Source organism: Symsagittifera roscoffensis, chromosome 10 (assembly GCF_963678635.1).
Source record: "Symsagittifera roscoffensis chromosome 10, txSymRosc1.1, whole genome shotgun sequence".
In the NCBI taxonomy this organism is placed as follows: domain Eukaryota; kingdom Metazoa; phylum Xenacoelomorpha; order Acoela; family Convolutidae; genus Symsagittifera; species Symsagittifera roscoffensis.
Genome location: NC_087071.1, coordinates 28,593,022 through 28,621,016, shown reverse-complemented (window position 1 = coordinate 28,621,016; position 27,995 = coordinate 28,593,022). Strand labels below are relative to the sequence as shown.

Genomic DNA, 27,995 nt, shown 5'->3' with positions numbered 1-27,995 from the left:
TTCGAATTTCCACTTTTCTTGCCGCTTGTAAAGATCAATTTTGGTCATAATAAAAAAATATCCGGGCATGAATATTTGTTTAGGATAAGTGAACCGATGGGAATCATAAGCCATAAGAAAGTTTGTTTGGATTGAGCAAATTTATTTTTTTCTAGTTCTTGTTGTTAATAATACATAGTGTTAAGAAATTATCAAGTTGAATGTATTTGAGTTAAATCTGTTGATGTATAGTCGGTGACTTTTCAATTCAAAATTTTGATTTTTGTATTTCATCTTTTTTCTCATCTCTACGTTGCTAATCTTCTTTTACTTCTTTTTCTTCTTCTTTTTCTCCTTCAACGCTTTCTTCCTCGTTTCCTTCTTTTTCTTCGCCGTTTTTTCCTTCCTTTTCTTCGCCTTCTTCTTGTCTGTTATTGAAGGAAGTCTCAAGGCACACTGCTTCATCATAGTTTGCTGTTGGTTCCCTTCAATATAAAAACAAACTAGAAAAAATTGCTAGTGGTATGAAAATTTATTTGAAAAAAAAACGAAAACTACATGTTTTTTCAACAGAAGAGATCTACAATTATTCTTTGAATTGAGATTTGGAGCTCATCTCTGTTTTCATTTTATCAACAAATCTGACCAACATTCTGTTCAAGATTAAAATGCGAGAGGTTTTGTTGAATTGTGGAGCCTGAATATTTCTTCCCACAAACTGTCAATCGAATATTTACCTACACGGCCATTTTCTTCTATTTTCTAGTCTCTTTAATCATAATTCAACTCTTTTGAACAGTTTTCATTTCTTATTTGATAATTTCTATTCATTATACGGAGTTTTCTTGTGCAGTTTTTTTTCGACAATGGCAATTTCGGGGTATTTTTTGCAGCTAAAAATTAATTGTTTTCATCAAAAAAGTTTGTCCAGAAGTTTCTCCGATTATTATCTATTATCTGGCAATTTTGTGGTCGAATAAAAAATTGTTCTTTTAATAATCAATTATCTGGTGATTTTGTGGTCGCAGAGTGAAATAATCGATTATATGGAGAAAAAAATCCCTTAAAAAAACTTTAATTTTATGTCGACTATATTGGAATTATAATAGATTATAATAGATTCCCGCACCGAGCGCCCATGGACCATAATCGATTATATTGTCATAATATGGTCCGCAATAAAATGACAAAATAATCGATTATAATCCATTAAAAATGGGTTATAATCCTAATATTCTTTTGCCAATATAGTCCATTATAATCGATTTTAATCGATTATAATGGTTTTTTCGAGGGCTTTTTCATGAAATTTACAATTTATTTAAAGTTATCTTATTTCCTGTTTAGCGCAGTTGCTACGTATTACGTTTCATAAAATGTTACATTTCAGAACAAAATTTCAATACTTTTTGGTCTCTGTTTTTAAGTTCATCGCAGTTTAACACTTCATTTTACTGTTTTTTTTACCACAAACTCCCCTCCCCACCAGTTTATTACCTCATCCCCCCCCCCAGTTTACGCCCCTCCTACTATTTACCCTCCCCCCAGTTTAGCAATTTACAACCCCACCCCATCCCCCCGGTTATGCTCCCCCTCCCCAGTTTACATACCCCCCCCCCCCCAGTTTACCCTACCCCTTCAGTGAGGGGGGAGGTAAAAAGCTTGAGGGGTCGAAGGGATGACGTTGAAGCATTCCCGCAAAATTTGCAATATTTTGCAAAAATAATCGAATTTAGTTCTAAAAATGAGAAAAGAAGAGAAAAAGTCAGTTTTTCAGACATTAAAATCCATTTTTTTGACAACATAATTGATGTTTTGGGTCTTAGATTTTACTGCAATTTTATGGCGATAGCAATGGTTTTTGCTGCGATTATTGAGATTATGTGGAGATAAAAATTTATTTTAGCGGAATTACAAGGCAATGTATTCTTGATGCAAATAATCTATTTTCTTTCGATTATAACAGAAAATGTTGCTTAAATTGGTTACACATAATCAATTATAATGGTAACATTTTCCGCAATATTTTTTCAATATAATGTATTTTTATCCGAGAAACTTCAGTGCGGGTTGGGCACCCGCACTCTGTGAAAAGCACTTTCACGATAATTTTCATTAATTACCCGTGCATGATTAAAGGAACTAACTTGCTAATACCAATAGTTGAGCAGCGCTTCCAAAATTGACTCCTTTATTTTTTCATTACTTCATTCTAACCACCAAAAAGCGTATATTTTTTCGAAAGATAAAAATTAGCAACTAATGTAAAATCAAATGGATCTTAAAAGCAAACGTTTAAAAGCAGGCTTTAAAAAGAGTCATTTTTACGAAGTCTGAGACCTTTTATCTGTTAAAACCCAATCGCCGAGCTCTTGTGAAGTTTGAGGACCCATAATGTCAAATTTTTACTTAAAAATAAAGGATTCCTACAGGAAGCACGATCACGCTCCCTTAGGCTGCTTGAGAATATATGTAAATACTTGAAATAAAAAAAAATTTGATGATAACCAGAATGGACAAAATTCAACAAATTGAAAAATTCGAGTCAAATATGAAAGGTACTCACTCATACAAATTGGGTTGATTGTCAAAGTATATATTGTCGTAAGTTGAATGTGTTGGTTGGTCAGTTTTTGCTTCATCTCTGGGTCTGAAAAAAAGAAGCTTTAATTTTTAAATATTTTTTTCTGCTTTCAAGAATGAATCTTTGAATGAAAAACGACAATCAAAGACATCTAAAAACAAGGATAGCCGGTTACTGGGCAAATAGCACATAATGTTCCGAACACAGTCTTAAAAAAATATATAAAAGTTTTCCTAAATTAGTGTCGTCTTTTTCTGCATGTTGTGATGAAAAAATCTCCAGGAAATAATAAAACTTAGGCATATTTGAGAGTCATAGTAAAATAAATGAATTGGAAAACAGTTTTTGAAGAAAAATGACTAGAAAACGACTAGATTTTTTCGAATTTTTTTTTGAGTTTTTTTTTTCAATTTTTTTTTGAGTTTTCAAGTTTTTGACTCCTAAGTTTTCACAGCTTAAATTAATCTTAAATAAGCTTTTGCAATTATTAACTATCTTACTAATTAGCTCAAAATTAGACTAAAAATCAAAATTTTCTTTCCGGTTTTTCTCTACACCGTGAAAATTTTGTCCGATGATTAATTGTGGTAGCTGATTTTGCGTGGAAAACAAAAAAAAATGAAAAAGAGGCCCGTATCCAAAGTTCCTTCCTAATTTCAATGGTCGGAACAAAAACTTGAAAATCAAAATTTCCTTCGATTGAAATTTCGAAAACGTTAAACCAATTTCGAAAAATTATATGGACTAATTTATTTGAAAAAAATGGGCTCCAATCTTCCCGCTTATTACAATTGTGATACTTGAGAATGTTATTGACCTTCCATGAGTCCAACGAGTTGAATTAAACCAAAAACTGAAAGTCGGACCGACAAAAAAAAACAACTTCTATCAAATTTGCAGTTTTCATATAAAATAAAAACAAAACAAAAGTCCGCAAAAACTAAATGAACACGTTTGTTTGGCTTGTTAAAGTTTTTTTGAATGATTGAGAAGGTTGCAATTTTAGAAGCAGAAAAAAGTGTACAACATTTTCATACCAATTTTGAATATTGAAAATTAAATTTCCGAATTTCATGAAAACAAACAAATCAGCGTAGGACTGTTTGATTTTCATTTAATTTATAATTGATAAAAATTGATAAAATTAGCCAATTTTATGAAAACTGTATCAAAGGGTATCTTTTTTTCCACTAAAAAATCTAAAAACTAAAATCCACTTTCGAAACCGAATTCTCTTATCTTTGTTGCGCTATTTTATTAGACGAAATTGAATTGAACTCAAAAAACGGCAGCATAAATATTCCTGTGCATTTATAAATGTACTAACATGTATGACCAGAGTTCTGTAGTTACTAGAGCATTTTGAGAGCACTTTCCTGACAAAAAGCCATCAAAATCTAATCAAGTGAAAGTCACTTCGTTTTTTACAATTAATCTTGAAATAATTTGTTTCTTCCCAAAGATGGTGAAGAAACAAAAAGTTTGCAGAATGAGAACAAAATTTTTCATCACTGAGCAGCATTTTAATCGAGCTAAAATATCATTGAATAATTTCTCGCATATTTGAACTCTTGAGTGATTTTAAAAGATTTAAGAACATTAGAACGAAAAGTGCAAAAAAATGTTTACTTTTTATTGGATCGCATATAATGCAACAGGTAAGCAGTTGCTACAACTACTAGAATGAGGAGTGTGATTGATGCAACGACGATGATTATGATGACCAGAACGTTTCCTTCGTCTGCCTTTTCTGAAAATCAAAATATGTTTTATCGCGATTAGAAGAAAAAGAAACAAAACTTCTGGAAGAAAAGTGAAATTGAGGTAAAATGAAGTTGGTGAAAAAAACCCGCGCTGAATAGTTTTAACTTTTGCAATGACTTTGCTAGAAAATGAAACTCAAACACTCTTTCATTAATTGTGTTTTCTTTCCAGGAGTATTAGATGTTTTTTAGCTGGTAAGCCGGCTAATTTTTTAAGCTCGAATTTGGTGCAAATCTATATCATTTATTGCTCATTCGTATAATCAGTAATGGTAAAAGTTAGTTGCTTACTTGTGTGAAATTGCTCGTTGAATATATGAGGCATTTCTTTTCCGAAAAGAGATGGTTTCATTTCGAAATTATAGTGCGTATCTGGCGTCAAATCCGACAGAGTGTAAGTGCACGAATCGAGCTCCGTCTCACAGTTTGACCCCTCTAGTTCAATTTGTTGAACCAAATTTTTGCCATCCAAAACTTCACTCTCGAAAATCTGGTTAAAATATTATGAAAACTTTTTCATTTATACATAGGTTTTTGTATTCTAACCCCTAGCAACAAACCTTGCATTTGAAGTCGAGTTTTTTCAATTGCTGAAAAGGCTCTGCCATGATAGTGAGAATGCAGCTGTTTGTTTGACAGTTCATTTTGATGTCAAGGTTGAAGTTGATTTCTGAAAAAAAAACCTAGGTGAACAAAAATATTCACAAACTGTGTCGAGACAATTAATAAATAGGATACATAAAAATTCCTAAAAATTTTATTTCTCCTTAGAAATTTAATCCAAGAAAAATGGTTTATTATGAAAAAAAAACATTATTAAAATCAAAGGAATTTCACAAAAACCTCAACACTTGATTTCGAAGAACATTTTAGGATTGAAAAGTTTTGAGAACTGGAGATGCCTCTTTTAATCACAAAATGAACTCAAACCCTTGTACTTCAAACTTCTATTATAAAAGACACTTGGGATATTTAATAAGTGTGTTTTGTTTTTGGGTTTTCTAGGAAGCTAGGGGCGGGTCTATGTTTTTCTTGAGAGACGAATAAGAGTGGATATTCAAAAAGTAACAAATTTTTAAAATTCTTTCTAGATCTTTTAGGTCAATCGAGTAGATCTACTTTGTCTAAATTAACTAGGGGTAAAATAACGAGAAAATACTCATTTTTATCAAATTCTAAGCTTATCATAATTTTTTGTCGAAAAGACATTCATCAGGACATTAATGTTCAGTCGAAACCTTCAAGTCTCCGCTCTATAGCGAGATGAATTAATTCAAAGTATCAAACCAATAAGAGCATTCAGTTCAACCGAAATTGCAAAATAAATCAAACAGCAGTTTGTTTCATCGCGAAGCTTCGAATTTTTTAACAATTCTTTTTCTATCTTTAGGTAAACATTTGACAAACGAAAAAAATCCGATAAACAAGAGAAACTTTCCATTTTGTAAACCTTCCCACAACAGTTTTGGTCCAGTTCAATTGGCAACTTTTTTGTCCCCGAATTTTTATGCAGGTTTCTTGCAATTATTTTCTTTATTCTGGGAAAACAGACGTTCTTCGACCATTTTTTGAAAGTCTAAAGACTTTTTTGACACTTCTATTAGTTCAAAAATGAGTGTGAAAGACCCATGTCTCGCGACTTCTCGAATCAGGGCAAAGTTCTATGGAGTTTTGTATTCTGAAAAATGGTGAGCTTTTTTATGTTTTTATTTTTTTTCGAGTTTTTTTCATAAAAATCATACCCCCGCACACTATATAAAGAATGATATAAATTATTTCGCAGATAGCAAAAATATCATAAATTGGCCAAGTTGCAGGCCTCAATTCAGTTTGAAACTAGTTTTAAGATGGATCAATACTTCAACTACTCGTTAATGTTGCCTGTAATATCCCGGGTTAATTATCTCAAACTGGCAATCACTAGACCAGCATAGCTTTATCACAGGTGAAATATCTTTTTCATCTTCGACTCATAACAACATTACTTTTTGGATGATATAAAAAAGTCGGTCAAAAATTTCTAGCTAGAAAATTGCGTGGAGAAAAAAAGCACTCCAAGAAATTTTTCGTCATTTTATTCTCCGTGTACAAATTCTTCTGAAGTCGGAACAGGGGCGGATTTAGGGGGGGGGGGCGGACGCCTCCCCCCCTCAGGGATTCGACCCCCTGCCGACCCAAAGGGTCCCCCCTTTGATACTTTTTCAGAAATCCCTTTTTGGCCGACTGACCCTAAAATTTTTCTAAAGGCGCCGTTGGCGCCAATATATACTAACTTTGAGGGGGAGCGCGCGCCAAAAAAACGCTATTTTTTTGTCAAAATTTTTCAAAAAGTTCCCAAAAACGAAAAAAATGACAGTTTTTTCAAAAATTTGCCTGCGACGCAGAAAACTTTACCAAAATAGGGGCAAAACAGTGCTTTGGGAGAGCTCGAAAAATCGAAAAATCAATTTGGTCGACCTAAAAAAAAAAAAGGTCGTCAAAATTTTGGAAAATTCGCCCCCCCCCCCCTCGAGAAAATCCTAGATCCGCCCCTGAGTCGGAACACTGATGTTTAACAAAGATTTTATTTAAAACAATTATAAACAATCAAGGCTTTAAACAGACATTGCAACTTTTTTTCGAAAAAAAGTGCAATCAGCTGAGTGCTAATCAACCTGTATTATAGTTGTCTTTCATATATTAGGTACATAATCATGTTTAAGTACATAAAAAAACCAAAACACATCTATAATGCAGACTGATTAGCTTCAAGCTAATTGCTATTTATTTCGAAAAGATTTCTTCGCTAGGCTAAAAAGGCTGCTCGTATTGGTTTTGTTTAGTGCGCTTGAACCAGTCTCAAATGTTGTAAATAGTTCAAATATTGCAAATATGTTCTTCAAATTTTCCACCGCCTCTATCTTGACTAGCAAAATTAAGTTTCTTTTAATATAATTTATGTGTAATGTTATGCGTCTGCCTCACCTTCAAGCAGCTTCATTTATGGTTTGCCTTCTGGATCCCAGGAGTCAATATATTTGATGGAGTTCAAAACACCTCCAACAATTTTTTAAATTTATCAAATTGGGTTTTAAGCAATAACACCCGAGACGCCGAATTCCCTTAGTTTTTTGAGCGTTGATAACTAAAAAGAGTTCACTTCAAGTTCAGAAAACTTTGACATGTGGTAGATAAGATTGCACCGTTTTTTTTTTATAAAAGAGCACAACATAGTATTCCATTTGACATAAAACAAAGCCAAAAAATCGAATCAAATTTCATCAAGAAGAACAACAATGCTATCAAAATTCGACAAAAAATGTAACAGTTAAAAGTAATCGCCAGATGAGGAGAAAAACGGACTAGATAAACAGAAAAAGCTGAAAAAACATCAACTATATGCCAAATACTCAAAAAAGCCGATAAAATCTAAAACAGTCAGAGAAAAGTCAGGGGACAAAGGGCACACTATTTTATATCAAAAAACGAAGAATCAGATATTTTTATCAACTTAGAACTGCGATAATTTTATGTAAATCAATCTGCAACCGTTAGAAGTAATCGACAAGCTTTTATAGCTTTTTGCGTGATCCTTGGCGAGTATTTCTGTTCATAAGCAGTTTCATTAACTTATTGTATGTGTACAACTCTCTCCTACGTAAAAATCTCGAAAGTATTCAAAGATACCTTCTTGAGGAGCGATGCTGAACTGGTTGATTGAGGCAGTTGTTTTCAAGCTAGTTGCTGTATGCTCCCTCCAAAAGTGCAGTTGCACAGTTAGTCTGTCTTGAGTGTAATTTCTTACATATTGGATGCACTTCAGACCAAATCCGTGCTGAAACATCGCAGTGTCAAAAACATTAAAAAATGCACCGATCAAAAAAATTAATAATGAATCGATCAACAAAAGCATTATCATTGATTGATATGAGACATCGATCAAAGATACAGTTTGGGTGTTATAACAGTCATTGTCAAAAAATAGACAGAGAGGAACTAACACCGATTGTAGGTCTTAACGGAGATAAAAGTAAAAACAGTTAGTAAAAATCTACAAAATAGATGAAAAATATAATAGTGTGTTTAAGTGAACTATTCTAGAACATCATATTTGCATAAAAACAATTAAATTTCCCGAAACTTTCCCTAGCCGATGTTTTTTAACATTTCTGTGTTGACGGACTCGACTAAAAACCAGTCTGATTTGAATCAAATCATCCATGTTTTGACTACGTTCGACCAAAGAGAAAGGTTTCGAGCGGGGAAAAACACTTTGACCGTTTTCGACCCAGGAAAACATTTTTACCGGGACAGACCGATGGTTTTTTTTAAATTTCGACCGAGGAACATTTGTTTGACCAAAATTGAACGAAGAAAATTTCGAAAATTGAGTTCGACCCAACTGATACATGTTTTTACCACGTTCAATTAGGTAATTAAAGCATAATAAACTTAAAAATTTTGAAATAATCAATCACCAGATCAAAAGCATAATAAGTGCTGAAATGTGAATGTGCCCCAAAAAAACGAAAAAAAAAATTCTTTGATTAGATCGCACAATAAAGTTTTTTCCTTTTAAATTTACGATCAAAAGATTTAAAAAAAAAACAAATAATATTGTTGAAATATTTTGTTTTTTAATTATAATATTTCAAATAAAAATTAAAGCTAGGTTTTCTATAAACAGAACATTACATCTCAATTTTTTGAAGGAAACCCATGAAACTTATGGTTTGCGCTGCGGTGAAAATTTCTCCTCATGTGACTGCTGCTAAAGGCAGCTCTCTGGAAGAAAGACAAATCGTTGAGCCGAAGTTCAGGTAAAACATCAAAAAAATTGGAAAATGTAAATAACTTTTTCAAATTTTGTACATTTTATTGAGTCGAATTTGTTTTCGAATTTTTATTTTGACTTTGTGTTTGACTTTATGTTTCAATTTTTTGTGCTCGACTTTAAGTTTCGATTTTGTGTTCAGCTTCAGGGGTTGCTCGGTTTTGATTAAAAAAAACGCAAACCTCGACTCAGGTCATGATTTTTCACACACCTCTGTCGATTCAATAGACACGCTTGAAGACTCGCTTTGTCGAAGGAAGCTGTTATCTTGGACCAAAACAGTGCGCAGTTTGTTCACAATTCCTCTGTTTGTCCCATTGACTGTTTCCCACAGAAAACATAAACTATCCTCGCTCCTTGACAACTCTGTTAACGCGATCTCTCTTTGCGGGAGTCCTGAAAAACTAATTAGAACTGAATAGTTCCGTCATAAAATATTTTTTAAAATAAACAAATATCAAGGCGTGATAGTGTTATTGAAAAATATAAAATGAAGTTTTGCCTTTTTTGCCATAGTTTCTATTCACAGGATATGAACTTAAGCTCCTAAACCCAAGAATAATAAACAAAGAAACTATTTTAAGCTTTAAACTAGAAAGAAACCCACATTGGAATCCTCTACATATTAAAGCATTTTTCTTAAATTGAAATCTGAAAAACAATTGACCCAGTTGAAGTACCAATGAATTTATCTATTTTTTTTTTGAAAAAGATGGTATAGGAAAAAGTTTTGATTAATTTTGACGGAATAAGTCAGCCCTAATATTACACTTTACGTGAAGATTAGCTGACTGGTGTAATCTTAGTAGAGAATATCCCATCTACAACTATGGAAACTAAGCTGCAGCGCTGAGTAAAACATTTGAAATTTTTTTTCAGCTTGAATCACGACTAAAAATGATTGCCCACATTTCTTACTCAATCCTAGTTGACAATAGTTTGGTTGCAGATTATGATTAATAAAGTGGGCAAGCGAAAGTTTTATATTTTTAGAGCTTATATTGTGATAAATCCCAAATTTAACCTGTCTATCCGGTTGCTGTATAAGCAGCCCAAAAAAACTAACACAGTTATCATCGCAAAAATTAATCGGAAAAAACACAAGGTTGAAAAACAAGAAATTTTGAAAAACAATTTATCTGCAATTTATCTAGCATATATTAAACGTAGTGTCATCAAATTTTTCTATCGAACAATTTTTGATAACTGGAGCTCTTAGTTTTTGTTACTATATTTGATTCAAAAATATCAATCCAATTTCCAAAAACTGAGACGAGTTTTTCAATTGTTTTTTTTTGGAATCCAAGTTGCGGCTAATACGGATTCATAATGATATATGACACTTGATCACCAGCGGATTTAGGGGGGAGTGGGCGGACGCTCCCCCACCGCAGGGATTTGACCCCTTGCCGATCCAAAGGGTCCCCCTTTGTACTAGTTTGAGATATCCATTTTTGTCTCAATGAACTTAAAATTTTTCTAAAGGCGCCTTTGGCGCAAAATGTACTAATTTTGAAGAGGGACCGCGCGCCGAGAAAACGCGATTTTTAGGGTCAAAACATTCGAAAAATGCCTAAAAACGCCTTTTTGGCCGGTTTTTCAAAACTTGCCTGCGGCGCAGAAATCTTGGTAAAAATGGGGTCTTTATAGTGATTTAAGAAAGCTCAGAAAATCAATTGGTCGTCCTAAAAAAAACTTTTCGAAATTGTTTGAAGCTCCCCCCCCCCTCTAGAAAATCTTAGATCCGCCCCTGTACTTGATTCCTTATATTTTTTTTAGGTAAGAAAACGTGGCTTAAAAACAGCGCACGCAATATAATTGCTTCCAATTTTTTTTCTGTGACATTTAAAAATAAAGTCTTCTCATTTCTTCTAAACTAAAATAAAAGTTTTGCAATTGGCTCAATCATTTATATATTTCCTCTGAGTTTGAAATAAATTCTAATTTTTGTAATTACAGTGTTCAATTACCGTTTGAGAAACATTAAGAACAGTTAACATTGAAATCAGGGGCGAATCTAAGATTTTTTCGAGGAGGCGATTTAAAAAAAGTTGATTGAAATAACCAACCTGTTATGATATTCTGGCTGGCAAAACGTATACTAATTTGCCCGTTTATGCTCTCACTCCTGACAATAATTTTGTATGCTGATGCAAATTTAGCAAGTTTCAGTCGATATGTCTGCACATCTGGATTCAAATGTATAGGTAAGGATATAGAACTGTCTTCTAGAATATTCTCAGAAGAATAATTTGGATCGCCCTCCTCGTCTAGCTCGTGAACTTGAATTTGAAATCCTTTGATTTCTGCACTTTCAGAATAATCAAAATTGACATCAATGGATTGTAGATCTGAGAGATGATCAATTATCAGGTTTTGCGGTGCAGCAGGGGCTGTGAAACAAACACTCATTAAAGTATTGGAATGGAAACCGGTTGGAAAAATGGAAACCGGTTAAAATGGAAACCGGTTGGAAAAATAAAATTCATGTTGGAAAATTAATATTGATTAAGGGATTCATGTTTTTTTTCCAGGCCTATTTTTTTCCACACCAGAATGGGTTACAATTAGAAAAAACAAGTGTAGGTGCAGATTACGTCGAAGAAAAGAACAAACAAAAGTTCATGGCTTGTTACAAATTGATTTGGCATCTGTAACTGAAATTAAACCATTTGAAGCTTTTGGCACTCAAATTGCAATTACTAAATGGAAAAATGAACGGTTCTTCCCTTTGAATCCTCCGGGTACAGATCCGCGACTTATGAAAAATGTGACCCAGTTTTGGCAATTCCAGATCGGCGCGACCAAAAGTTACCAATTCGAGACCACCGCGACTTAAAAACACCACAGCGAGCGGCGTGGCTCATAGAACCATCGCGACTGGTGCGACTGAAGTTTGCCAATTCTGGACCGGAGCAACTGAGAAGAAAAGTTTTTTTTGAGGCGCGCTAGCGGTATTTTGTTAAGTTGCGCCGCTAAAATCTTTTCATAAACGGTGCTGTCAGTTTTTCTTTAAGTCGCGCCGCTGAAGTCTTTTCTAAAGTCCTGCTGTCAGTTTTCTTTAAGTCGCGCCGCTGAAGTTTTTTCTAAAGTCGGGCCGCCCGTACTTTTTAATTTGCTTCGGTAAAATTTTTTCTAAGTCGCATCGTTAGTCATCTCTTAAGAAACATCGCTAAAGTGTTCTTTTTTTTTCAATCGCGTCACCGAAAGTCATTTCTTAAATCCCGCCGCTAAAAACTCTTTTCTAAGTCACGCCGCTTAATTTTCTTTTCTTAAGTCGCGCCGTCTGCTTTTTCTTAATGCTCGCTGTCAGTCTTTTTTAAGTGCTGCCGACAGTCTTCTCTTGAGTCGCACCGTCAGTCTTCTCTTAACACGCGACGTCTGTCTTTTTTTTAAGTCGCATCTTCAATCTTTTCCTTACTCGCGCCGTCAGTTTTTCGTTAAGTACCACCAATTAAGTCTTTTTCCAAACCACAACCGCTAAATCTTTTTCTTAAGTCGCGTTCTTGTCTTTTTTAATGATCGCCGTCAGTCTTCTCTTAAGTTCTACTGACAGTCTTTCTTAAGGCGCATCGATAAGTTCTTTTCTTAGGTCCTGCCGTCAGTCTTTTCTTAAGCCTAGCTGTAAGTCTTTTCTTAAACCGCACTGTCAGTCTTTTCTCAAGTCCTGCCAAAAAGTGTTCAAAGCTCGCGCCGCTAAATGTTTTTAGCGTCTAAATCACGCCGCTAAATTCTTTTCCGAATTAGCGCCACTGGCTCTTTTTTTCAATTGCGGTGCGTAATTCATTTTTTAAGTCGCGTCGCTAACATCCTGTCTCAAGCCGCGCGGCCAGTGTTCTCTTGATCAAAAAAAACTTTACCGGCCTGACTTAAGCAAAAACTTCAGTGGCGCGACTTAAGAAAAGATTGACATTACGACTAACCCGCGGCGCGACTCTGAAATTCAGAGTTTTTTATAAGTTTTTCAAATTTCACCAAAAAAAGTCCTTGATATTCTTTCAGTTTCAATTCTATCACTTTTGAACAAAACTAACCAACTTGCAGCTTTTGTTTTAATTGCTGACGAGTCTGAAAGTAAATTTTCTTTTGAAACTAGAAGTCAATTACGTTTTTGGCAATTTTTACGCTTTATACTTTAAAACAACCCAATTGAAGGCCAATTGTCGTAAATCGTTAGTATTTATATTTATATAAATATAGATAAAAGATAGATAAACATATCAAACAGCTACAAAAAAACGGAGACCAATTTTTTCTGAAATTAAGACTGACTCAAAAAACTCGAAAAAAAGTGCTCAAAAAAACTCGAGATGAAATTGTTTTTATTCCATCCATATCAAACCTCAAGCTGAGTCGATTCTGCTAGCAACATTTTTAGATTCAGCTCTGATTTTTACGAATTATTCTTTAGATTTGATAGTTGCCGAACGGTCAATTTGAACTATTTCATAACCGCATACCAATTCACAGTTTAATAATCGAGTATAATAATCAATTTTTATAATCGATTATAATCGATTATAAAGTTTTAAGGATATATAATTGATTGTAAACATGATGCTTTATATAAGATAACAATCTGTTTTTTCGTCTCAACTTCACTTACCTGAGTCTTGTGTAATTGAAGCATCTTTTGACCTCACTTGACCTTGAGGGTCTGAGACGGCGAAGACAGAAATAGTGTACTCAGTGCCGGGAACAAGGTCAGAAGCAACGTAGCGCAAGTAGCCATCACTACGAAGTACAAACAAGTGAAAGTGAACAAAGTTTTGGCAAAACAATTTTCAGGATCTTCTTCTCTTGTTTTTATTTAGATTATTTCTGCCTATTTTGTACACTCTCTGAGAATATGTAAGACATTTTCAAACTTTCAGATTTTCAAATAGTTTAAAATTGCCTATGATATATTTCGTTTGAATTAGGTAATTAGGTTTAAACATTTGCACTTTCGAGAGATATTTTATTGGTTTCTATGAAATGGAAAAGGGCTATCAGAAGTTGTGACGCCTGTCTAACGATATTCAGCTCCTATGATATAATTCCCCAGATGCAAAATGATTTTTTTTGAACGAAAGCTCTTTTTTTTCCAAATCACAGCCCTATGAGCAATCGGGGAGCTCAGTTTTAAAAATTGTTTCTCAGTTTTTAACAAACTCGGTATTGACAAGTGCTGCAATCTACAGAGATCAATTATAAGACTTAAGTCACAGGACACGAATTTCCATATTTACATTTTTTGGGAAGATATCAGGTCGCCCTTTGAAGCGATTTCGATGAAAAAGTGGTCAAAAAATCCATTTGCGGGAGGAAGCCAGTTGATTCTCAGAGAATTTTCCTCCACCGAATAGATGGTCAACATCTCCACGGGGTTAGGAGCTGAAATGAAGAAAATAGGAATCAGCGACCATACCAGGCAGACCATCCTACAAAATTCTCTATATTACAACTTCTTATAAATTTTGCTCAAAAAACCCTCTGTTTTACAATTTTCTTGCAAGAAAATTTCTAAAAAAAAAAACGTTTTTTGATACTTCAACTCAATGAATGAACGACTACCAAAAAAATGGAAAATCTATTCAAAAATTGTTCTTGTGGTTCTGGAAGATATTTAATAATTAACGCCGTGTGTTTTGAGCCAGTTTTTGTCTGTCTATACGCCAAGATGATCTAGTTAAGAGTGAAAATTGTCTGGGGATTAAATGTTTCATTGATAACCATTTTAAATATAACATCAAGAAATTTTTTTCTAATTTTTGTTTCAATGTGATCCTTATTTTAGAGGAATATTTTTTATGGGTGAGTATTTCCTCGGACAATTTGCACCGATTACGATCAACAAGGGCTCTCAGAGAATTTTTGTCTAATGAACTCCCAAAAAAAACGCCAAAAGTGTATGTTGGCTTAACTTGCTCGTCCGGATAATTTTCTTTCATAACTCAAAAAACTTGAGAAGGTCTCAAATGGAATTAAGAACATTTCCACCAAACAGATATAAAAAAAAATTTCGTTTCAAAGGAAAAACTACATTAACTTGAAGTTTCGAAGTAGTTTTCATGGTTGACACAAGTTTGATAAACTTAACCCTAATTGAGAAAGTTATATCAGAAGGTAGTTTTTTTTCGGATGTACTCCAAGTAATTTTAAGAAATCTCGATCATGTATTAAAGCTTGAGAAATTGTGCAGCAATTGAAACATATCGGGGTTTTCTTGCCTTCAAAGTGAGATATTACTGTGTGATCTGATTCAGAGAAATCAGTGCGTGTAAAGATTTCCACGTCACATCTGAGCCCAGATTCTTGATTTTCAGAAGGCAACACTTCGGAGGTGAACCAAATTGCGTCTGATTCTTCCGATTTGAATGCACAATTTGAAGTTCTGCACTCAGAGACTGTCTTGTTCATCACTACGCTCTCAACTTCCTTGATCATTATTTTAAAACCGCCATCTGCAATTTGAAATTATTACTTCAATAAGTACTTAATTAAAATCAATAAGTACTTAAGAAAATCAGAAACGCTAGACTGAATTTTCAAAAATTTCCTCGAACCATGACTAGACAACTAAATTTCAGCATTTGTAAGAGTTTTAACTTCGTAAGCAAATTTCAAAGCTAACATTTATACACGCAGAATGATTTTTTTAAATTAAAACTAGCAGTTAAAGGAAACACTCACCGTCAATCACAGTTACGTTTGGAACTGTACACGTAACGATCATATGAATGAATTCCGCAGCTGTTAGTTGACTCAAGGAAGCGTTTATCCCAATTCCACTTTTCCCTTCCGTCGTTTGTTCATTGTTGGCCACAAATGTCAAATTACTGGTCAATTCGTTCAGTGGTTGCGGCACTGAAGCACAAAGTTTTCAAAATGGATCTTTTTAACAAACCCTATTTTGCTAAAAGGAGTAAATTCGTTATTAAGTACCAATTTCGTATATCGTTGGTTTATTTCATTGTTTGGGTGCCAAGTCTTTACTAGTACAATAGGGGGTTAATAACTTCCAAACAGTGTTACAACTATTTAATAATATAGCTAATTCTGGCTGTGATTTGATATCATTAAATTTGCGACAAACTTCGCCATTTTTTACCGTGGTTTAGATACGATTTTGATGCCCTAAAATTCAACATCGTTATATTCAACAACTTACAATTTAACAACCATAGGCAGTGTTTTGAGAGTTATTTCTGTGCCGCACACTTGTTTTTGAAAAAAAAACTGTCAAAAAGGTCGTTTTGATCAAAAATCTTTTAAAATTCTAAATCATTAGTTAAACTCCTGCCGAATATAATTGTATAGGGACTGAAAACTGAAACTATAAAAAGCAACCGTGTCAAACACTTTGATTATCCTTGTTGTAAAATCGAATTAATTTCTTCGATTCAACAAACTTTCTTGTAAAATATTTATATTCTTGTTCCGACTATTGAAAATGGCGAGGAACTTCGTATTGCGGTGTTTTATTTTTTTTTCTTTTTGCTTCCCATGCAAAAACAGGAAAAGAGGACCACAATTATCATCGAACTGGGTTGAGTGATATATCATATAAACGACCTTTCAGTCGCGATGCAAACCACATTAAAAAATTCGAAATATTTTTTCTTGCGTCCGTCGAGAAAAAACGGTTTAAAATTTCTGACTTGTTGTCTAATTTCGAGAATTTAACGCCAACGAGTAGACTTGTTTACGCTTACTTTTGCTATGCTTGCCCTAATATTTCACGAATACGTTATGTTTTTTTTACAGGACAAAACTGTATAAAAATTGTTTTTTTTGAGCATTTTCATTTTTCTTGTAGCTTGTAAGTTTTAATACCACCTTAAAAACTGCCAACCGGCATGTCAGGCGCGGTTTTAAAAAACCATCGGACCAACTGTACATCCTCTACACCAAACTTGTTTTAATTCTGACAATTCATTCTGTATATATAAAACAAGCTTGCTAAGATGCGCAAAATGTAAAAATATAACTTTTTTACTCATTTTGTGTTGTATGGGATACAATTTATCAAAATGAAATGAAAAAAATCGATAATCATACATCTTCAAAAATTTGAGATTTGTAAACTGCGACCTGTTTTTTGACAGATCTTAAATCATCTTACGAAAAAAAAAGGAAAAAAAGAAAAGAAATTTGTCTCCACGCAAAACATACAATCTGATTTATAAACACATGTTTTAACACAAATTTTCAAGTTTGCGAGCAGCAAAATTTTAATTTAGTTGTTTGTGCCCAGAAAATTTTTTAACGAAAAATGATTAAAAAAATTGTTTTTCTTCAATTTGAATATTTTTTTTGGAAAAAATTGAATCATCAAATTTTTTAAGTTTTGGTCTCCAAAATCAGTTTTAATAGCACTAAATTTAAAATAATAATTTCGAACATCCGGAGATTTAGCCCATAATTTGTTTGTTGATGAAAAAAAAACATTTTTTTGTGAAAAAAAGCAAGTCAAACTAATTTCATAGTTTGAAAATGTATGACTAACATTTCTCCTGTGCAGAGATCAACACGGTATAATTCTACGTTTAACTATGTTTCGATTCGGGTTTAGCTATGTTTCGATTCGGGTTCAACTATCTTTGGATTCGGTACAGTTGATAAAACCATCCTTAGTTCTGTCATTGGATTTGGCTAGTTTAATTTGAGTTTCACTATTTGTTTGGTTCTTCAATCAGGTCGCTTTACGTTTTTCCTCTTCTTCGAAATATATTGCGAAACAAATATGGTAATATTCTGAAGACTGATGTGTTAACGAACTTATTTTGAAAGTCTCAAATTGATGATTTCCAAGACTACAATTTTCGCGTAAACATTTATGTAAAAATGATCAAATTTGTATTCAAGCTATGCGATGTGGTCTTCAAAAATAACCCAAAATGTTTATTTAAAGAAATTATTTGAAAAATTTTATGCTTCCAAAAACTCCCAAAAATACAGATTCATATTAAAAAAAACTATCGATTTTTAGCCGAATTTTGCAAATTTCAAAACTACTTTCAACATGAAATGAGAGTGCTTGTTGCTGATTGGTCAAAAACAAATGGATAATCAAAATAGCTAAAATCTTGCAATTGGTATTTCATACCGTCACATTAACAAAAAATGGGATCGCTTAGGTTAAAAAACACCTCATTTGCCGCAAAATCCCTGAAGTGGCCCGCACTGGAGTTCCATGGATAATAATTGATTATATTGTCATTTCATAGACAGTATCTATAAAATTACAAAAATAATCGATTATAATCAATCAAAAATGGATTATAATCCATTATTTTTTTTATTAATATGATTGGTTACAATCGATTATAATTCATTACAAATGGAATAAATGTCTTATATTTTTTTTGCCAATATAATCCCTTATATTTGGTTATAATCATTTTAACGGATTTTTTTCAAGATAGTGTCATAGAATTTACAATTTTGTAAAAATTTTTATCGCATTTCCTGTTTAGTGCAGTTGCTACGTATTAGGTTTCTTAAAATGTTACATTACATTTCACTTTTCAATTAATTTTGTCTTATATACCCCGTTTACCCCCTCCCTGTTTACCCTGTTGGTGCACTTTGGATGAGGAGGGTTTATAATTTACAAACCCCCCCCCCCCCCAATTTAATAACCCCTCCACACAGTTTACCCCTCCTGAATTTACCCCCCCCCCCCCCCATTTTAGCTTAAACCCCGCCGTTTAATATGGGAGAAGGTTTGGACAAATGCGGACGGATGAGGGCAAAGTGGAGGGTAGTTAATTCGAGTATGTTTAGATTGCAAGTAAGCCGGCCGTGAGTAACGCAGAAATGTTGCAAGTTTTGCAAATGATTTTGCAAAAAAATGTATAGATTACAATCCGTTATAATCAATTATAATGGATTTTAAATGGATTATGATTTAATCCATTAAAAAAATCGATTTTAATGACTACATAATCGATTACGTAATCTAAATTTGCCACAATAATGGATTATAATGACAACATTTTAGACAACGTTTTTCAATTATCATCGATTATTATCTATAAAACTCCGGTGTGGGGTAGCTCTAAATTGAAGGAGCTTTAGAGGTGTGTGATTTCACTACGCTGGTAAACGATTTAAATACATTGAAATGCTTTTAGCTGTCAGTGAATTAAAATTTTTATAAATACCTATTGGAGCGCAGCTAAAAAGCGTTCTGTTCTCCATAGACATATTAGTACACGTATTGATTGGAGAAACTTCGAAACAGAAGATGAAACCAGAATTCAGCTGGCCCACATTGATATTGTTTGAACTATCCACTATTTTAGTGGATTTCCCAGATTCTATTTCAGCTGGGGTCAGAAACATCCGAATAAAGTCGGCATCTTCGATACGCGTATCCAGTTCTAGATGACTAATCGAACACGTCTGGGAGGAGTTTTCAAAATCGTTGCGTTCTTTGATGTCGAAAATCAACGTAGCCGAAGAGGACGTGATGTTGGTAGCTGCCAAGTTCTCGTCAGAATTTGCTGGAAAAATATTACGTGATCAGACCAAATATTATCAGATTAGTTTTAAAATGCTCAAGTTTTCATTGATTGAAATTTATGCCAAGAAATAGTTTCAAAGAATAATTTCATGATAATCTAAAAATGGTAGTTTCAATAAAACTGAAACATTCAAAGATTGATTTATTGAAAAACTTATTCCCTGAGATTTATCGTTGTTCTATAACCTTATCTGAGTAGAAAAACATTTTAGATCAATTTTTCTTGACACTGAGTCATTTTTTCTGAAATATCTTGAAACCCGAATATAAATCAAGGGGTCCTAAAAAGAAAAAATACATGCTCTTATACGATGCTTATTTTCGTCACATGATAATTATACGCGGATTTAGGGGGGGGGAAAGGGGGCGGACGCTTTTTTCTCAGGGATCCTACCCCCTGCCGACCCAAAGGGTCCCAGCTTTGTACTATTTTGAAACATCCATTTTTGGTGACTGACCCCAAAAATGTTCTAAAGGCGCCTTCGACGCCAATATATACTAGTTTTGAGGGGGAGCGCGCGCCTAAAAAAACGCGATTTTTTGGTCATAAATTTCCAAAAAGTGCGCAAAAACGCATTTTTTGGCCTGTTTTTTTTCAAAAGTTTTGCTTGCGGCGCAGAAAATTAGACTAAAGCAGGGATTTTTTAGTGCTTTGGGAGGGGTCGAAAAATCAATTTGGTCGACCTAAAAAAAAGTAGACAAAATTTCGAAAACTTTTTGAAAATCCCCCCCCCACTCGAGAAAATCCTAGATCCGCTCCTGGTTCTACGTGATATAAAAACAACTTATTTTATCTATGAGTTGTCTAAGCAATAAGATGAATAAATGCTGTGCTTAAATCAGATATCTCTAAGTTGGCTTGTAACTTACTCATATTGAAAACCAGAGTCTGTGGTCCAGATCTCCTGTGGAAGCTGTTCATGTAAACCTGCACCTTGTACTCCAGGCCAGCTGTCAAATTGGTCGCATTGTACTCTAAAAGGTGCTTTGCTTGATCAACCGAAAATTTCACTACAATAAGGTTATTTTTTTTTAATTTTTTTTTTATTTATTTTTATCATCTACATCTATTTGTCTTTTGTCTAAAATAATACTAGAAAATTTATTTTTATTTTAGAAAACCTTTAAAAATCGATTTAGGCAAGTTTCCAAAATTAAGCAATTTTAAGCAAGTCATTAACAACCTGTTTGCTCTACAACTGCGATGTGATCCTCGTTGATGAAGACGTCAAAATTGTTGTACAAGCTGGATGACGCGTCCCAAAACAGACGTGCAGACTCGCCTGCCACCAGAGTTTGGAAGAAAATAGGGCCGAAATCCGGTGAGGGAGGTTCTGAAAAATTTGAAACAAGTAATAAAAAAATTTTGTGGTCAAAAACGCTGTAATTTGGAGAACTAACAAAAAAAAAACAGATACAGAATGATTAAAATAAGGTGAAATATAAATTACCACATGGTGTTGTAGCTAATATTACATTTAGAGCAGTTCTACCATTTAAAAGAAGAAAATATTTTCACGTCATATTCTTCAACACTTCGGCATCTTCAAAACTTTCCAGAAACTTGTCATTCATAGAACTTCGTTAACAAAAAAAAACTACAGCAAAAATTTACAGCTCACTTTTAGTGCCAATTTTAGGAAGGTCAGTTACTTTATGATTCTTAGCTAATTTTCATTTATAAAAATTTTGATTCAAATTTTCAATGAAATGTCTTTAAACGTATGGGTATATTTTATTGATGGTTTTTATGGAAACATAGCAAAAAAGTGAAAACGGTTTTCTTATTCATGCGAAAATGTATTCATACACTTTCAAGCAGTGAGAAATGCTTGTCTTTCATTTCTCATATGTCAACTAGGCTGCTCGTATATCCAAGCAAACCACTGAAAGTTTTGACTGCCCTTTATTAACGACAACTTTTTTGTTTAAAAAATGCTCGAAAAAATGCTATCCTATAAAATGTTCGGAACAATTGAGAACAGTTTGAGTTTATTTAATATTTAGTATATTGTTTAATTCCTAGTCTTATCCCTTAAAAATTATGCAAAGTAACAAATGATATATGTTGGGTGTGGTAACCTTTTAAAGAGAGGAAACTTCTAGCATCAATTTAATTTGAAAGGCTGTAATTTGACGCTGACGCTATATTACAACGAATCATAACGCGCGTTAGCTGTCCCAACTTCAATTATAGTCGTCACAGTAATTCCAATTTCAAACTAATGTGAAATTTGAAAAACACATTTGTAATATTTTCGTTCATTTGAACTCTAGAGAACACTATCTTTTAGATGGTTTAAAAAACCTTTGTCTAAACTCTGCATAATGAAAAAGTCGAAACATAATATAAGGATTGTATTAGATTTTGTATGCCCCAACTATTTTTCAGTTCGGTTAGCTTGTTTTCTACAGGGTACTTGAAACAAAAATAGAGCCGAATTGTTAATGTTTTGGGCTTTTTCTAGCGTGGTTTTTTACGCGTGGGCTGGAGAACTGAAGTTAAATTAAACTTAAATTGGGCGTCGCCGGCAAAATTTTCAGGATTTGACTTCGAACGATGCTCTAATTATCATGCTTAGATGTTTTCTTTAATTGTCATCACCCGGGTTGACCTCCATAAACCGAAAATGCTTATCTTACAATCCCATACACCGAAAATGCTCATCATACAATTCCATTTATCAAACGTATGGAAAAAATGATAATCATACAGTTTTCATATAATTTCAAAAAATCATTGAAAAAAGATTCAAACAATTTTATCCGGCTACTTGAACCAAATTGAACAGTCTGGTGATGAAAAAAAAACTATGTTTTTTTTTAGAAAAAACTGGTTATCATACAATTTCCTTATGTTCCTTGTATGTCTAACATTTTTTTGACGGCGACAACAAAAAAACTTTGCAAGGAATAATGGAAATGCCCCAAATTTTTTTTTCTCAACCGCAAACCGAATTTTGTACTCTAACCAACATTTTCCAAAAAAAAACTTTGCATGCAAACTTTAATTTTCTGTCTGCATAAAGCAGTCCTGGATACACAAAAATAGGAATTTTTTCCGTTACTCTGGATAACTTTTTTCTGTATCTATGGAATTTTACGAAATTGTATAATAAACATTTTTTTCATATTTGAAAAATGTAGAATAAGCATTTATGGTCAACCCGGGTCATTAAAAGATTCCTGTTTTCTTCCAGGCTTTTTTTTCAAACCAAAATGGATCACAATTGGAAAATAACAAGTCCACGAGCACATTACGTCGAAGAACAGAACAAACAAAACTTCATGCTTTGTTACAAATTGATTTGGCATCTGTAACTGAAAAACTGAAATTAAACCATTCGAGTATTTTGGCACTCAAATTGCCATTAATAGTTGGGCAAATGGACGGTTCTTCTCTTTGAAGAATAAATGAAGCCCCCGGGTACAGATCCTTGACTTAAGAAAAGTACGGCGCGACCCAATTTATGACCTAAATATCACGCCAAAGTCTTCTGTGGTTGATTTATTAATAATTTATCAATTATCTACAAATCCTGGCCATTAACATCCTGGCCATGTTTCGACTCAAACTTACTGCAGAAATTGTTTTCATCATCATAATAACAGTCCCAAACGGTCCCATTTCTGTCTTTGCACTGAAGGGAGTCCTTATTTGAGATTGGAGCACAGGAGTTGTAGTTCTGCCCATTGTGTTCAAATGGCATCTGGCACAGTTTGTCCAGCTGTTTGGTCGGGCAAAAGCCACATTGCTCTGGAGAAAAGTAGAGAGTATTAAGAAACTTTCATTAGAATATGGATGTTATGTTAAGTAATAGGCTCGCGTGGGTTCATATTTGTATCTTGTAAGTAAATGTTTTCGGACTGTACGTTGCAGAGGAAAGTACTAAGCATCATTGGTTCAGCTATATTCAAAAATGAAGAAGTATAGATCATTCACGGACAGCTTCGAACCATCAAAAACGATCCAAAGGTAGCTAAAATTAGAAAACTTTAATATGGCGCAATCATTTTTGCTTATAATCTACACAACCTTAAAAATGCTCACGAGTTTCCATTCTTCCAATTTTTTTTTTTTTTTGACAGTTTTAACTACATATAGAAATGTTTTATTTTTCAGTTTGCAGTTGTTGGAATGTATTTCATTATCTTATTCTTCGATACATGTCCAAATGGCAGAGCTCTGTCTGCTTTCAAAAGCTTCATTGAAGTTGGTCATAAACTCATTAACTACTATGCATCAAAAATATTATTGTTCCGACTTTCGTAACAAAAGTAACGGAACATTTGTGCTCGGGGTGGAGTTTTTTTTTTTCTTCAGACAAGTTTCGACTTTTTAACTAGCCATTTTTGACAGAAGTTTGATATCAATCGAAAGCTATTGTTGCCCTGAGCTTAAATTTGAAAAGATTTTTTTACCTGTAATCATTTTTCGCAAAGTTATGAGGGTTTAAGGATGGCCATTTTGGCCAATTAGGGACAATTAACGGGCGATATATTTCGCGCTATTCACGCGAATGCGAAATTTAATCCGTCCTAGAAATCGTTCCAATTGGTTAAAAAAGCTTATATGCCATGATTTATTTGTTAAAAAGAGCGAAATATATCCTTTTGCACTTTATATGGCGTGTTATTTTTTAATTTATTTTATTATAATCTTATTTTTTTACTTTTAAACTTTTCATGTTATTACTGCTCCATAGACATTAAAAGGCAGTCGGAACATTCAGGGTTTCACCCTGATACGAGCAGTCTTGTTTCCGATTTATCTACACAATAAATTTTGCATCTACTTAACAATTGCCCCCCCCCCCTTAAGAAAAGGGGGCAAGTGTAAAGTAGATTAAAATAACGCATTTTCGACCATTCAGAATGCAGCAAAATTTTAATTCTCAATAGAAATATCAGTGCTAATTTACTGCTTTTATTAATGAGGGTGGAAATTTTTAAGTAGATACCAAAAGGGGGCAATTGTTAAGTAGATATTAAATTTTGCTACAATTTGTTTCCAAACACCACCGGAATTTAACACAAATTAGCCAAACAAGACTGCTCGTATCAAGGCGAATCGCTGAATATTCCGACTGCCTTTTAAGGTTTATGGAGCAGTAATAACATTAAAAAAACTAAAAATGTAATAAATATAAAATGAAAAAAAAAAATCTAAAATTTGGTTTTTTTTGAAATCATCACCCCACACGTCATATAAAGTAATAAAGATTAGATTTCGCTCATTGTAACAAGTCAATTATGGCAAATAAGCTTTCTTTCAACAAATTTGGAACGGTTTCTAAGACGGATTCAATCTCCGCTTACGCGTTAATAGTGCGAAATATAACGCGCGTTAATTGTCCCAAAATGGCCAAAATAGCAATCTTTAAACCCTCATAACTTTACGAAAAATGATCACAGGTAGAATATCTTTTTAAATTTATGCTCAGGACAACAATAGCTTTCGAATGATATTTTAAAAATTCCGTCGAAAATGGCTAGTTAAAAAGTCGAAATTTGTCTGAATAAAAAAAAACCACCCCGAGCACAAATATTCCGTTACTTTCGTATCAAAAGTCGGAAAATAAATGTAAATATATAATGAGCAAAAAAGTGTTTTTGAATCATCGATAGAAAATGTACTGCAGTTTTTATTTTCTAAAAATTTCCTCAAAAATTTAGCTCAAATTGGAAGTAGTTGAAATCTGAAATTTTCTATTGCTGCGCAAGACAATTTTAATGAGAACAAATCTGATATTTTAAACTCACCCATTATGACATGTCTGAAGTTTTCTGAAATAAAAAGAAAAGCTAATTGAATTTTCAATTTTTTTTTTCAGTTTTGTTCCTCGATCGAAATTTTCATACCCAAGTCCCGCTTGATGGAGATCTCGTTTTCCCCTGTAACATAACAAAAATTGTGCATCGATGAATTACAGAATAAATTGCCAGTTTTTTCAGAAGAAACCAGAAGAAGCCAGTCAGTTTTTTTTTTCGAATGATTGCTTGAGTTTTCTTGCTGAAATTAGAAAATTAGAAATTGTTCTGTTTTAAAAACTTTGCTTATAACTTACAGTTTCTAATAGTGATATCTGCAATTCCGGGGTTCAATCCCGGTCTTACTGGGACAATAGTCACGTTCTGATTAGTGCACAGGTCCACGAATATAGTTGCACTCAGTGCTGAAACCGACAAAGAGTAAAAGCTTAAGCGAAAGGAGATAAATGAGTCGACGGAATCAAAGCAAACGGATCTGAATTGTGAATCTCGATATTATTCTAATTAACAGGGGGCTGAAAGAGCTATATTTTAAAAACCAGGTGAATGAATTCAATTTTCAGATAAAAAGGCTGATTGAGCCTAATTGTTCAAAAATCGGGCGCGTCCATCCTTTCTCTTAACTCTGGCCGCATATATGTACCAGCATCTTAGAAGAGTTGAAACAAATCAACTATAGTTATAAAATTTGTCAATATCATCAATTCCCAAATCACGCTCAGACAACGGAATGGATAGAAAATCGTTTATATCCATTGTTTTTATCTATTTTAAAATGATTTTCGAGCCATTTAAAATCGATTCACTATAATTTTGCCTCGAGCAGAAGCTTTCCAAAACCATATAACTGTACGGCCTACCTTTTGTCTAAACCTATATCTACCCAAACTGATTTCACCACAACCCCACCCCCCCCCCCCCCCCCCAACGTTTGCCTGTTCTTATTACCCTTTCCTGCCATGCCCTGCCCCGCCCCGCTCTGCCCGGTCTGACCCGATCCCAATGTTTATCCCTAGGTGGAAGTGGGATAAAATATAAGGGGAAGAAGCAAGTTTTTTTTGGGGGGGGGGGTTTGAGGAGGCAAACGTCGTGGAGAGGGACATAGACACTCATACATACTCATAATTACATAATAAGCAATTGTTGGGCAAAACCATCCAAAACGTGCTCAGATTTGGCATTTTTGACATACTGTTTCTAAAGCATGCCTGCGGCGCAGAAAAAATCAGTCGGATCAATTGAGCAATCAAACCCCCCCTCGAGCAAAAATTTCGAAAAAGAAAAAAAATCAAATTTTATTTTAAAAAATTCGATTCTATAATTTTTTTCTAAACTTTTGTTTGGGCGACCAATGCCTCATCAGAAAGCAAATTACCAGGGTTGATGCTCTAGCCTTGGATCTGGATATTAAACATTGCTCTCCGCAGCACCTTAATATTGTGTGCAAAACACTTTTGATCCTCTGAGTACAGAAAAAAGTAGCTTTATTTGCCTCAAATTTATTGATTCTTTTTCACTTTGATTGTAATTTTTGAGCTTTCATATTGTAAATTTTGGCCTTCCTCATTCGTTGGAGAATCTGTTTATGATTTCATATCATCCAAACTATTTTCAAGTGTTTATAAACATGTCTCAAGAACCTATTGGGCTTTATCCCCACCCAAGCGAGAAGGGGGGGGGGGAGAGATTGCTCAATTGATCCAATCAGTCAATATATAACCTTATAGAGTTTTTGGAGAGCCCGAGAAATATAAATTTGGTTGATCTAAAGAAAGGTTGCCAAATTCTTCAATTTGTACTGGAAATCAGACGCTACTTCTCGAGAAAATTCTAGATCCAAACGATACATCCATATATACATCAATACATAAAAAAATCATGAGGGTAAAATAATTTTACAAAATTTTAGCAATTTTTTTGAAAGCAAGTAAAATACAGGAGCGGATTGAAGGGTGGGGGGCTGGGTTTGGAGGCGGACGTCTCTTTTTCCCGCCCCCGACCTCCCTCGGGAATTTGACCCCTGCCGACCCGAAAGGTCCCCCTTTGTGCTATTTTATGATTTTCACTTTTGGCTGACGGAATATAAAAGTTTTTTAAAGTCTCCTTTAACCCCAATGTTCACTAATTTTGAGGGCGAAACGCGGTCGAAAAAACGCGATTTTTTGTCAAAACTTGCGGCGCAGAAAATTTGCCAGAAGAGGTCTTTTTAGTGCTTTGGGAGAGCTCGAGAAATTAATTTAATCAACCTAAAAAAGGGCGACAAAAGTTTCCAAAAACTTTTGAAAATTCGCCACCCCGCTCGAGAAAGTCTTAGATCTACTCCAGGTGAAATTATTTGGAGCCCGGAGGCAATTCATTATGGTGGTTTATTCGTTTTTTATGCTTATTACCTGTGGAATTTGGCTTGATAGACTGTATCTCGTGGCCATTAAGGCGAACTGAATAGAAGTCATCACTGAGTTGGTCGAGGAAGTCATCAGGTGTCACCCATTCAAGGAAAATCCACGTGGGGCTGAGGAAGGATTTCTTTAACTATCCCCCTTCTTTTGCAAAAGGGAAAGATCCCTTGTT

The 27,995-nt window shown here is 33.9% G+C and overlaps 1 protein-coding gene across 1 annotated transcript; it reads right to left on the bottom strand.

Moving 5' to 3' along the window:
- Window positions 1-160: 160 nt before the first annotated feature.
- Window positions 161-27,950, bottom strand: LOC134855389 (uncharacterized). Its single transcript, XM_063871893.1, has 20 exons — window positions 27,815-27,950; window positions 25,721-25,828; window positions 25,515-25,547; window positions 25,416-25,439; window positions 23,233-23,409; window positions 20,837-20,986; window positions 20,523-20,627; window positions 19,291-19,632; window positions 15,815-15,988; window positions 15,352-15,585; window positions 14,371-14,515; window positions 13,746-13,873; window positions 11,209-11,532; window positions 9,351-9,535; window positions 7,993-8,140; window positions 4,887-4,996; window positions 4,618-4,816; window positions 4,193-4,313; window positions 2,546-2,629; window positions 161-464 (listed from the first exon to the last, which is right to left on the bottom strand). The coding sequence occupies exons 4-20, from the start codon at window positions 25,417-25,419 to the stop codon at window positions 296-298; spliced, it is 2,799 nt and encodes a 932-aa protein (XP_063727963.1). The 5' UTR covers window positions 25,420-25,439; window positions 25,515-25,547; window positions 25,721-25,828; window positions 27,815-27,950; the 3' UTR covers window positions 161-295.
- Window positions 27,951-27,995: the final 45 nt, after the last annotated feature.